This window comes from Canis lupus, chromosome 20 (genome assembly GCF_003254725.2).
Source record: "Canis lupus dingo isolate Sandy chromosome 20, ASM325472v2, whole genome shotgun sequence".
NCBI lineage: Eukaryota > Metazoa > Chordata > Mammalia > Carnivora > Canidae > Canis > Canis lupus.
The window spans coordinates 49,758,735-49,771,642 of NC_064262.1; the positions used below are offsets into that span (position 1 = coordinate 49,758,735).

General features: G+C 39.1%; 1 protein-coding gene across 11 annotated transcripts in view; it reads right to left on the bottom strand.

Moving 5' to 3' along the window:
- Positions 1-6,758: 6,758 nt before the first annotated feature.
- The window catches only part of LOC112666557 (zinc finger protein 791-like), a 47,157-nt gene continuing 41,007 nt past the window's right edge, over positions 6,759-12,908 (bottom strand). For 7 of the 11 annotated variants that reach the window (XM_025457656.3, XM_025457663.3, XM_035703599.2 and 4 more), the window contains 3 exons: positions 11,422-11,548; positions 11,066-11,126; positions 6,759-10,049 (listed from right to left, as the gene is read on the bottom strand). In XM_025457656.3, the coding sequence (XP_025313441.1) occupies positions 8,396-10,049; positions 11,066-11,126; positions 11,422-11,548 (1,842 nt within the window). In that variant the 3' untranslated portion in view covers positions 6,759-8,395. Of the gene's footprint in view, positions 10,050-11,065; positions 11,127-11,421; positions 11,629-12,908 lie in introns of all 11 variants that reach the window. The other 4 variants (XM_025457662.3, XM_035703603.2, XM_025457661.3 and 1 more) reach the window with 2 other exon arrangements.

Below are 12,908 nucleotides of genomic sequence, written 5' to 3' on the forward strand. Positions count from 1 at the left end.
CGCTGGAGGGGTGCCTGGTGATTCATTCAGTTAAGCATCTACCTTTAGCTCAGGTCATGATCCCGGGGTCCTGGGATCAAGTTCCACATCAGACTCCCTGCTCAGGTGGGAGCCTGCTTCTCCTTCTGCCTCTGTCTCTGCTTCTGTGTCTCGCATGAATAAATAAATAAAATCTTAAAAAAAAAAAAAAGGCGAGAGCTGGACAGGTAGTACTAGATAGCTGTTGCTAACTGTGAGCCTGTCTGTTGTAACAAGGCTATGTTGTTCTGATGTTGAACATAAACTATCTTAACAGAAAACCAAAATTACACAGGTTCACTCTCTGTGATGGAACAAGACCAACATGAGGCCACTATCTTGTCTGTAATTGGATTATACAAGGAAATTGCCGAAGCCACAAATATTACCAAATGTTTCACTCTTCTGGCACAAATGATTTTCATTTTTTCATCATTAGTTTTAGCCCCATTTTTAGATCTAATGATATCATTAGTCAAAATCCTAATTTCTTAAACTCCCTCCACCTGCCAACCAACTAAGTAAGCCCATATCACAGAGTAAGTCCACCTTCCTATTACCCTCTACTGGGATGCATCATGGTTCCTCGTGGTGTTTGATCTTCATTATAAGGAGGCAGTAACTCAACTATGTTCTACTATAACTGTGTTCCTGGTGATCTCTGGCTGCACAGCACTGATGAAAACAAGATAGAAGTTTCTACCAAAATAGTAAGTGATTTTCATGGAAAAGATGTTAACTATGTGGAAGGAAAAGAACTTAACCCTAAAAACTTGCTTTGGATCCTAGAAGAAATCAAATAATTCAAACCACACACGCACAGAAAGGAATTAAAATCAAAGAATAGGGCAGCCCGGGTGGCTCAGTGGTTTAGCACCGCCTTCAGCCCAGGGTGTGATCCTGGAGACCTGGGATTGAGTCCCATGTCGGGCTCCCTGCATGGAGTCTGCTGCTCTCTCTGCCTGAGTCTCTGCCTCTTCTCTCTGTCTCTCATGAATACATACATAAATCTTTAAAAAATGCATGCAAAAATTTTAGGGTCAAAATTATAGTTTTAAATACATTAGAAAGGAAGAAAGATCAAACATCAATGATCTAAGTTTCAACTTCAGTACACTAGAAAAAAGCTCATTAAAAGTAAAATTTTCAAAAAATGAAATATTAAGAAGCAAAAAAATATAGAAGAAAAAATATAGAAGCAGACATCAATGAAAAGCAATACCAGAATACCAATAGAGAAAATCAACAAAAAATTGGTTCTCTGAGAAGATCAAGAAAACTGATAAAATTAAAGCCACACTAGGGCAGCCCCAATGGCCCAGGGGTTTGGCGCCGCCTTCAGCCCGGGGTATGATCCTGGAGACCCAGAATTGAGTCCCATGTCAGGCTCCCTGCATGGAGCCTGCTTCTCCCTCTGCCTGTCTCTGCCTCTCCCTTTCTCTGTGTCTGTCACAAATAAATAAAATCTTTAAAAAAATTTAAAAAAAAATTAAAGCCACACTAACCAAGAAAAAGGCATAAATTATAAATATAGAAAAACAAACAAGTATACCCACTCCAAAAACAAAAAACCCCACATAAACCCCACAAAAATCACAAACCCTACAAACATACCTGAGATTTTTAAAGCTATAAAGGAATCATATGAACTATTTTATGCCAAAAGATTGGAAAATTTATTTGAAATGGACAATTCCTAGCTATATTCACACCTATTAATCAACTCAAGAAGAAATAAAGACAGAAAATATGAATAGGTCTATCAAGTTAAGAAATTGAAGTAGTAGGTAAAAATCTTCACACACACACAGAACACAAAAAAAAATCTTCACACCAAGAAGAGCCATGGGCCAGATAGCCTCACTGTGGAATTCGAACATACTTTCATGAAGAAATACCAGTACTGCACTAATAAAAGAGGAGGAACTACATTAAAAATCATTTTATCAAATCTAGACGAAGATATTACAAGAAAAAAATGGCAGGAATCCTTTCACACTGTACACTGTATACTTGTATCAAATCACTGATGTACATTTAAAATACATTTTGTCAATTATACCTCAATAAACCTGGAGGGGAAAAAAGAACACTGAAACAGAAGTGATTTTGGGTAGACTGAAAAAGAGCAGAAAGAACCAACAATTAGATGAATGACCTTCACAAACATAAAACCTTTTAACAGAACATTGGGAAATGAAATATGGCAATGCATATAAAGGTTTACACACTGTGGCAAAGTGGAGTTTGTCCAAGAAGGGAAGAGTGGATTTAACATCTGAAAACCAATGAAAGATAATAAAAGACTAAAGAAAAAGTAATGACACTCTCCACAGAGGAAAAAGAAAAACAGAAAAATCCAAAATACATTCACTATACAAATTCTCATCGAATGTTATCTAGAAGGAAACGTCAATCTGATGAAATATATGACAAATTTACAGATAATATCCTACTTAAAGGTGTAATACTGAATGCATTCCCCCTCAGACTGGAAACAAAACAAGTGCCCTCTTCCACTACTTCTATTTAAAATTGTCCTGGAACACCTAGCTAATGGAAGGCAAGGAGGAAAACTCAAAGGAACAAAGATTAGAAAGAAAGAAGCAAAACTTATTTTCAGATGACACAATCTTGATTATAAAAATAACTACTAAATCTAAGGGGGAAAAAGACTTAGAATAGCAAGGCCATAGGATAGAAGAATATCTAAGAATTGACTTATTGCTATTTACTAGTAATGGAAAACCCAAAACTGAAATTAAGAAAATTCCATTCACCATAGTATCAAAAGCAAAAATCACTACTCTGGAATGGCAGCATGATCTAGCTCTTGGACTCTCTCCCCAGAAAAACAAATATAAATGTCAAGAGTCACTTTAAAATTTCAATTATTTTAAGGCTCTGGAAAGTAGAATAGGATATAACAAACATTTTTTCAATAAAACCTAAGTAAGAGGAGTGAGAGTCTGTGGTATTGAAACCACAACTTGCTTTCTGCCCCTCTCATTTCAATGATGGAAACACCAGTCCAGACAGAGGCAGCCAAGAACACAAGACTTCCCCTAACCCTGCTCCTAGTCCAGGGATCTATCTTCCTGGGAGGGCAGGCACCAGCATTTGCCATCCTCTCCCAGCTACATATTGCAGAGGCTCATTTCCACCTGGCTGATGATAGGGGTGGAGACTCCACTTCAGACATGGCATGTTAAGAATACTAGAGTTCCAAAAAAAAAAAAAAAAAAAAATACTAGAGTTCCAATTGCCCTCTCCTAGCTCATTTATAGGGTAGAAGTTCTATGCCAAGAGGCAAGTCAAGAGGCTGCCAGCCACACCTAGTGTCTTTCTTATAAAAGGGAGTTATTCAGGGGGATCTGGGTGGCTCAGGTAATCAGTTTAGTGTCTGACTTCAGCTCAGGTCATGATCTTGGGGTCTTAGGTTCCGGCCCTTCACTGGGCTACCTGTCCCACTCAGCATGGAGTCTGCTTGTCCGTCTGCCCCTCCCCTTGCTCATGTGCTGTCTCTTAAATGAATGAATGAATGAATGAATAAAATATCTTTCAAAGGAGGGGGGATTATTCAGAGAAAGACAGGCCAACATTCCCACCCATTATTCCACAGCTGTGGCTCAAGGATTTTTTTTTTTTAAGATTTTTTTGACAGAGAGCAAACATGAGTGGGGGAAGGGACAGAGGGAGAGGGAGAAGCAGGCTCCTCACTGAGCATGTAGCAGAGACCTTGGGATCATGACCTGAGCCAAAGCCAGATGCTTAACCAACTGAGCCACCCAAGCCCTGGCTCAAAGATTTTGTTCACAGGCAGAAGCGGGCCCTAAGAGCATATAGCTCCAAAGCTCTTTCCAAAGGGGTTAAACTTATTTTAAACAAATGTGTGGAAGTTCAAGACTAAGGGTACTCAAAGATGATGAAAGTTTTGATGGCAAGCCACTTAGAGGAGGCAGGAGATCAATATATGAAACAAGTGGGCCAGTTAGTTTACCAAAGAACCAGGGAAAGAGACAGATAAGGAAAGCCCTCTTGGGATTAGAACAGACCTCAAACTCTGACCTCAAAAACTACTTCTACAAAGGGGTAGGGATGAAATTGGGTCAGGCTCTGGAGCAATTTATGTCCCAGGGAACTGTTAATAAAGCAAGCAGCCCACCATCAGTGTGATCAGAGAAAGAGACAGTCAATGAGAGCCCTGTCGAAAACAGTCAAGCCATTGTGACTGTAAGCAAGCCCAAGGCTGTGCCCTCTGAAGAGCAACAGGGCAGGGGCTCACATGCAGAAAAAAAGATGTCATCGAAATGTCATTCAGCTAATCACTAAACAAACAAAACAACAGTCCTGAAAAGTATATGATCTAGAATGTCAAATTTTCAACCAAAAATGTACAATACATGTAAATAAATGGGCAGGATTAACTTACAAAAGGCAAACAATTGTCTGTGAGATGGTCTAGATGACAGATTTAACAAAGACTTCAGGGCAGCCATTTTAAATATGTTCAAAGAACTAAGGGAAACCATATTTAAAGAAGGAGGGTATGATAATATTTACATTAAAGAGTATCAGCGGGATCCCTGGGTGGCGCAGCGGTTTAGCGCCTGCCTTTGGCCCAGGGAGTGATCCTGGAGACCTGGGATCGAATCCCACGTCGGCCTCCCGGTGCATGGAGCCTGCTTCTTCCTCTGCCTGTGTCTCTGCCTCTCTCTCTCTCTGTGTGGGTGACTATCATAAATAAATAAAAATTTTAAAAAAAGAGTATCAGCAACAAGAAGTTATAGATGGATAGAGATTATGCAATCTAAAGAACAGATTAAGAATGAAGAAAAAAGAAAAGAGCCTTTGGAAAATGTGGAACACATATGCATAATAGGAATAACAGAGAAGAGAGAGAATGGAGGTTATTCCACCATTGTTGTTTCTCTGCCCCTTTATCTCCCTTTTCACCCTCTGGGATTCTCATTATGTGCACATTAATTGGCTTAATGGTATTCCAGACGTTCCTTGGCTTACTTTATTTTTTTTTCTCTGCTCTTCAGACTTATAATTTCAAATGACCTGTTTTTGAGTTCAGAGATTGTTTCTTCTGCATGTTCAAATCTGCTCTTGATCCCCCTAGTGACTTTTTTCAATTTTTAAAAAATATTTTATTTATTTATTCGTGAGAGACACATACAGAGAGAGGCAGAGACATAGGCAGAGGGGGAAGCAGGCTTCTTGCAGGGAGCCTGCTGTGGGACTCAATTCCAGGACTCCGGGATCACGCCCTGAGCAGAAGACAGATGCTCAACCGCTGAGCCACCCAGGCATCCCTCAATTTTTATTTTAAAAATCATTTCTCTTTGATATTCTCAAAATTTTTCATCTATTCTCTTCTTAACATTATTTTCCTTTTAAACCCTTAGGAGTATTTTTAATTTTACTTAAAGTGTGCGCATGTATGAGTGGGGGCAGGGGCAGAGGGGGAGAGCGTATCTTAAGCAGACTCCATGCCTGATATAGGGCTTGATCTCATGACCCTGAGCCAAAATCAAGAGTTGGGACACTTAACCAACTGAGGCCTGCAGGTGCCCCATGAGTATTATTTTAAATTCCTTGTCTACTAATTCTGAAGCCTGTTTCCTTGGCGTTGATTTCTGAAGATTTATGATTTGTTTGGGTGATGTTTCCAACTTTCTTTATATGCCTTGTGATTTTTTTTTTAAGATTTTATTTATTCATGGACGCAGAGAGAGGCAGAGACATAGGCAGAGGTAGAAGCAGGCTCCATGCAGGAAGCTCAATGTGGGACTTGATCCTGGGACTCCTAAGGCAAAGGCAGATGCTCATCTGCTGAACGAACCAGGCGTCCCCTTTGTGATCTTTTGTTGAAACTTGGGCATTTGAAATGCAGCCATGTCACCTACTCTTTGCATGCTGGATCAATGCACAGAAAGACTTCCACTAACAGCCTAGCATGAAGTCCTAAGGTATTCTCAAGACTTTTCTGGGCATGGGTCTTCCTTGGGTGTACTTTCCCAATTCGCCTGTATACACATCTGCTTTTTTTTTTTTTTAAATACATGTCTGCTTTTAAATGTATTAATTTCCATAGGAGTCTCACAAGTCCAAATCCTGGGCCTTTTGAACACCTTCACATTCATATAATCCATTTTAAAAAGATTTTACTTATTTTCGGGGGCACCTGGGTGGTTCAGTTAAGTGTCTGACACCTGGTTTTGGTTCAGGTCATGATCTCATGGGTTACGGGATCAACCCTGGGTCCAGCTCTGCACTCAGCAGGGAGTCTGACTGAAGATTCTCTTCCTCTGTCCCTCACCCTACTTGAATGATCTCTAAAATAAGATATACATTTTTAAAAGTTTTTACTCATTTTTAAAAAGTAATCTCTGCATCCAATATGGGGCTCAAACTCACAACCCCAAGATCAAGAATCCCATGGTCCACTAACTGAGCCAGCCAGGTATCCAATATCCATTGTTGTTTATGGTTTTTGGTCATATTTATTAACTACAATTCATTCTATTTCTTTCTTTTTGACTACAGATGTCATACTGGTAGTCTTTAGCAAGAAGGCACTGATAAAACCATGATCTAAGTTTTTGGAATTAAAAATAATGAGAAATTTAATTACAAAAATCATAACTATAGAATAAAAATTTGAGGAAACATACTTTAGCTTGTATGCACATGATGATACTCAGAATGTATAATGATGACAAAATTACAAGTTGATTTGAAAATCCACAATTGCAATGGGATGTTTTAATATACTCTTATCAGAAAATGAAGAATGTTAATATACAACTGCTAATAAAACACTTTGAAAGAACACATACAGAAACATTGGTTCGATTTAAAAAATTGTAAATCACATACAAACATAACTGAAAATATATTGAAGAATTAAGTCCAGTTGTGAGTCATTAGAAACACAATCTGCCTGACAAGAGGAAGGTGCTTATTCTCACAAGAAAGGGCTGGGTCACAGAAGTCACTGTACAATGCAGTAGAGGAAAAAACTATCACATGGTTCCTTTTGACTACATCACTGTAGCTGTGTTGGTAGAATCAGGAACACACATTCATTAGGAGTATTAACAGAACAAGATGTTTACTACATATATTAGACCTTATACAAATGCAATCCAGAGAAAAGGGAAGTCAGTGCTTTAAAAAACATTCTCAACCGTGATAGTCTAAATTTGTTGCCTGGTGGACACATGATATCCGGCTTGCAAGGAAATACAACCGGTATTAATCTTTGCTGTGGAACTTGTGGAGGCATCTGTAGAAACCTACAACTCTGAGAAAATGAAGTTAAGTAGTTGGTGGTGGTATTGAAGATACTCTTGAATGGCAGGGCAAAGATCAGCAAATGGGCTTGAAGATGTATGCAAAACTCCTATGGTATCTATCACTGCTTGTACTGTGACTCCAAAAAGTAAGGCCTTCTTCCCTTCTGCCTTCCAAATCTCATGCAAGTAAAGCTATTGGTGAATTCTAACATGAAACTATAAAGAGAACAGATTCTAGAAAATTAGGCCACAGTATTACCCACATTGACCTAACTTAACACATTCCAGGAGAGCCATCTCCAATTCTATCTTTCTTGTCTGAAGACAGGTTTCTTAAAGTGTAATATCCAAATCACAGAAGGAATGACAAAGAGTAAAGGGAAAATATGTAAATAGCAATTCTAATGAGATTATACTCTATGATAAACTCTGCATACTTACAAATTTATGCCAACTATTTATTAGCCAGGAAAATAAGGCTTTTTTTTTGATGAAAGAAAAAAGAAAGAATCCTTTTCTCATATGAAAGGAGGAATATTTATAATGAGTAAGGAATATCCAGTACCTGTGACATGAGGTCATAGGAAAATCACAACAAATCCCAAAATATCATTTTTCCATGGCCTCTTCACTTACTGAACAATTAAAAAATATATAAAAATTAACCCTCCTTACATATTAGAAATACACTTTAACTCACCCATAGATCCAATTAACTTCAAAATGGAAAGACAAAAATTTTATAAGCTGATTTAAGGAAAAAACACTATCCACTAAGGTTACATACTATTGCTTAAACAGTGCTTACAGAATTGTCTCAACTTCATGTTCAGCTAAAAAGCAACAATTGGAAGCCGCAGTCCAGAGACTGAGTTTCAGAATCAAATTCATTATTTTTTAACTTTTGAAGCATTTCTTTCATGTAGTGAACTGTCTGGCGTATTATACTTGAATTAATTTGTATCAGACTTTTCCCTATTACTTACATTTATAGCATTTCTCTTCAGTGGTGTTTTTACATGACTTTGTTAAGACTGAATACTCTCCTGTATTTTTCAGTTATAATTTACCTATCTAGTGTGCATTCTCATCACATGTTTATGTAAGGATGTGGGCCAGTTGAAGGCTTTCCCACAATGTTTACATTCAAGAAGTTTCTCTCCAGTGTGAATTCTTTCATGGCTTCTAAACGAACTGGGGCGACTAAAGGCCTTCCCACATTCTTTACATTTATATGGTTTCTCTCCAGTGTGCACTCTCATGTGTCCTCGAAAGGTTGTACGATAAATAAAAGCTTTCCCACATTCCTTACATTCATAGGGCTTCTCTCCAGTATGAGTTCTTTCGTGTACTTGAACATAACTTGAACAACTGAAGGCTTTACCACATATTTTACATTCATAGGGTTTCTCTCCTGTGTGAGTTCTCTCATGTATTCGAAATGAACTGGGACAATTGAAGGCTTTCCCACATTCCTTACATTTATAAGGTCCATCTCCAGTATGTGTCATCATATGTCTCCGAAAACTTGTGAGAGAAACAAATGCTTTCCCACATTCCTCACATTTATAGGGTTTTTCTCCAGTGTGAGTTCTTCCATGTATTTGAAGACCTAGAGGAGAACTAAAGGTTTTTCCACATTGTTTGCACTCATAGGGTTTCTCTGCAGTGTGAGTCCTTTCATGTCTTCGAAAGGAAGTGGGACAACTGAGGGCTTTCCCACACTGCTTACATATATAGGGTTTTTCTCCAGTGTGAGTTCTCACATGCACTTGGAAAGTGGTGAGCCAATGGAAGGCTTTTCCACATTCTTTACATTGGTAGGGTTTCTCTCCAGTGTGAGTTCTTTCATGTGTTCGAAAGGAGCTAGAACAACTAAAGGCTCTACCACATTGCTTACATTCATAGGGTTTTTCTCCAGTGTGGGATCGTTCATGTATCCGATATGAACTGGGACAACTGAATGCTTTCCCGCATTCCTTACATTTATAAGGTCCAACTCCAGTATGTGTTATCATGTGTCTTTGAAAGCTTCCAAGAGAAATGAAGGCTTTCCCACATTCCTTACAGTCATAGGGTTTCTCTCCAGTGTGAGTTCTTTCATGTTTTCGAAGAGAACTGGGACAACTAAAGGCTTTACCACACTTTTTACATTCATAGGGCTTCTCCCCTGTGTGAGTTCTTTCATGACTTCGAAAGGAACTGGGACAACTGAGGGCTTTTCCACATTGCTTACACTGATATGGTTTCTCTCCAGTATGAGTTCTTTCATGTGTCTGAAAGGTTTGATGATATCTAAAGGCTTTTCCACATTGTTTACACTGATAGGGTTTCTCTCCAGTGTGAGTCCTTTCATGTTTTCGAACAGACTGGCGATATCTAAAAGATTTCCCACATTCCTTACATTTGTAAGATTTCTCTACACTGTGATTTCTTTCATGTTTTTGAAAAGGTTGGAGATAACTGAAAGCTTTTCCACATTCTTTACATTTATAAGGCTTTTTTCCATATTCCTGATACTTGTATGGTTTAGGTGAAGTGTGAGATCTCTTATGCCTATTAAGGGAAGAATGGCGCATGAAGACTTTTCCACACACATTGCATTCCCATGGTTTTACTTCAGTATAAGTTTTCTTGTTCAGATTAAGATTTGGAATAGGGCTGAAGTTTCCTCCACACTGACTACCTTCTTTACTTTGATTGAGCCTCTCTACCATATGACTTCTGTAAGAAAAAACAAAAACACAACAGAATTTATTATTGATTTGTTTCCTATCTATTACTAAATACTAAACTTACGTTGTTTTTATTTTATTTATTTATTTTAAAGAAAGAGAGAGGGTGAGTGCAGAGGGATGGGGGGAGGGGAAAGAATCTGAGGCAGACTCTGTACTGAGATGGAGCCCCATGCCATGACCCAGGAGGGAGATCATGATCTGAGCTGAAACCAAGAGCTAGATGCTTAACCGACTAGAGTCACCCAGGCGCCCCTAGAATTACGTTGCTACCATTTATATACAGGGGAAGGGCAGGTTTTTCTGACCTGTCTGAATTGTTTGAAAATGAATATTCTGCAAAAGGGCTTACCCATAACTATTATATGAAAATAGTGAAAAAAAATAGTGGTAGTCACATATGGAGTTTCTTTTAAATTTTTATTTATTTTTAAATATTTTATTTATTCATGAGAGACACAGAGAGAGAGAGAGAGGCAGAGACACAGGGAGAGGGAGAAGCAGGCTCTATGCAGGGAGCCCAACATGGGACTTGATGCCGGGTCTCCAGAATCATGGCCTGGGCTGAAGGAGGTGCTAAACTGCTGAGCCACCCAGGCTGCCCTCTTTTTTTTTTTTTTTTAAAGATTTTATTTATTTAATCATGAGAGACAGAGAGAGAGAGGGAGGCAGAGACATAGGCAGAGGGAGAAAAGCAGACTCCATTCAGGGAGCCTGACGTGGGACTCCATCCCGGGACTCCAGGATCATGCCCTGAGCCAAAGGCAGATGCTTAACTACTGAGCCACCCAGGTATCCAACATAGGGAGTTTCTGAATAATATTTCCAAATGAACTATTTTGCAAATGTTGAAGATATGTCACATTTAAGAATACACTTTTGGTGAACATTTTCTAGAAAAAAAATACATTCGATGCTGGGCCATCTTGTGTCTGCTTGTTTTTAAATTTTCATAATATACAAAGATTCCCTTGGACACTGCCTTCCACTGTGAATGCAACTCACCTTAGTTTTCTTCCCTGGTTTTTGTACTGATCTTCACTGTTATAGTCTTTCCATGTTTTCCCTATAATGAAAACCCAGAAGAACAATAAAGTATAGAATTATTACAAGTCTATGGTGAGCTCTGACCATACCTGATTTACCAAAGTATTCCCTTTCCCCATTCCCTTTTTTTTTTAAAGATTTATTTATTTATTTATTCAGAGAGAGCAAGAGAGAGGCAGAGACAGGCAGAGGGAGAAGCAGACTCCATGCAGGAAGCCCGACATGGGACCCGATCCCGGGTCTCCAGGACCACACCCGGGTAGAGAAAAACTTGTCCTCTAATTGACAAGGCGAAAGTAAGTTGTCATCCTTACCTATTGAGGCCAGGTTCCTCAAGGTTTCCCGCATTACATCTCTGTAGAGTTTCTTCTGTGAAGGCTCCAGCAGAGCCCATTCCTCCAAGGTAAAGTTTACAGCCACATCCTCAAAGGCCACTGAGTCCTAAAACATCCCACATACATGTAGAGGAGGTTGGATGAGACAGCACGAGGAATCTACAGTCAATGCATTTCATAGTGAAACTTGCAAATTCCAAAGATAAAGAGAAGATCCTTAATACAGTCAATTCATAAGAAGTTAACATGATTCTGTGATCTCAAAATATTCTATGGCTTAGTCATCAGAATTCTCACTTTTTATACACAATCATTTCCTCATAAATTTAGTAGCATCATGAACACAACAAAAACTATTTCTACCTTTTTACTCTGTTCACTTCAAGTCTCCCTGCTCTCTAATGGTAGAATCCCTAGCATGTTGGAGAATGAGAGAAATGATATACAAATGAAAGAAACATTTCCATTTTAAGACCATCAATTCCTTGTGAGAAAAAAAAAACAAACTCATCTCCTTCCTTATTACCCACCATATCACATAGTACTCTATGAAGCACAGGGTCACATCCACAGGAATGAAGTTTTGTTTTTTGTTTTTTTTAAGATTTTACTTCTTTGTCAGAGAAAGTGCATGTGAACAAATGGGGAGCGGCAGGCAGAGGGAGAAGCAGGTTCTCTGCTGAGCCCCTGATGTGGGGCTTGATCCTAGGACTCCAGGATCATGACCTGAGCTGAAGGCAGACACTTAACTGACTGAGCCACCCAGGTGCCCCACATGAGTAAAGTTTTAATGAATAAAAACACAGTGAAGCATTGGGAGCTTTTCCTTCTATTTCCTTTTTTTCCCTTTTTAAGAAAAATACTTTATTTATTTATTCATGAGAATACACAGAGAGGAGAGAGAGAGAGGCAGAGACACAGGCAGAGGGAGAAGGAAGCTCCATGCAGGGAGCCTGATGTGGGACTCGATCCCGGGTCTCCAGGATCATGCCCTGGGCTGAAGGCAGCGCTAAACTGCTGAGCCGCCCGGGCTGCCCTTTTCCTTCTATTTCCAATGCCAAACATGTAAGGTCAGAAGGCCAGTGGGAATCCAATTTATAACTAGGGCCAGCTAGCTATACTGTCCTGAAGTATTCCAGGACATTAGCAGTCATCAGATGTAGCTGGCTGAATGAAAACATCTGGTAGACAATATTAATTTCAACTTGTCTATACAAATATTTGTCGGAGATTCAGTTACTCCTTTCTATTTGTCCCATTTCATGGGGCTAGAAAGTTATTCAGACATTATGGCTCAGGTATAAAATAAGAAGGCATCATAACTCAGAACTCTACCAAATCCCTACACTCAGGCCTCAGAGCTGCTTCTTGCCAATTTTTAGCATATATATGCACATATACTGAGAGGATAAGATGCTAGAAGAGCTTTTCCTGGCAGAACCATAACAGTGTATCTCAGGCCCTGC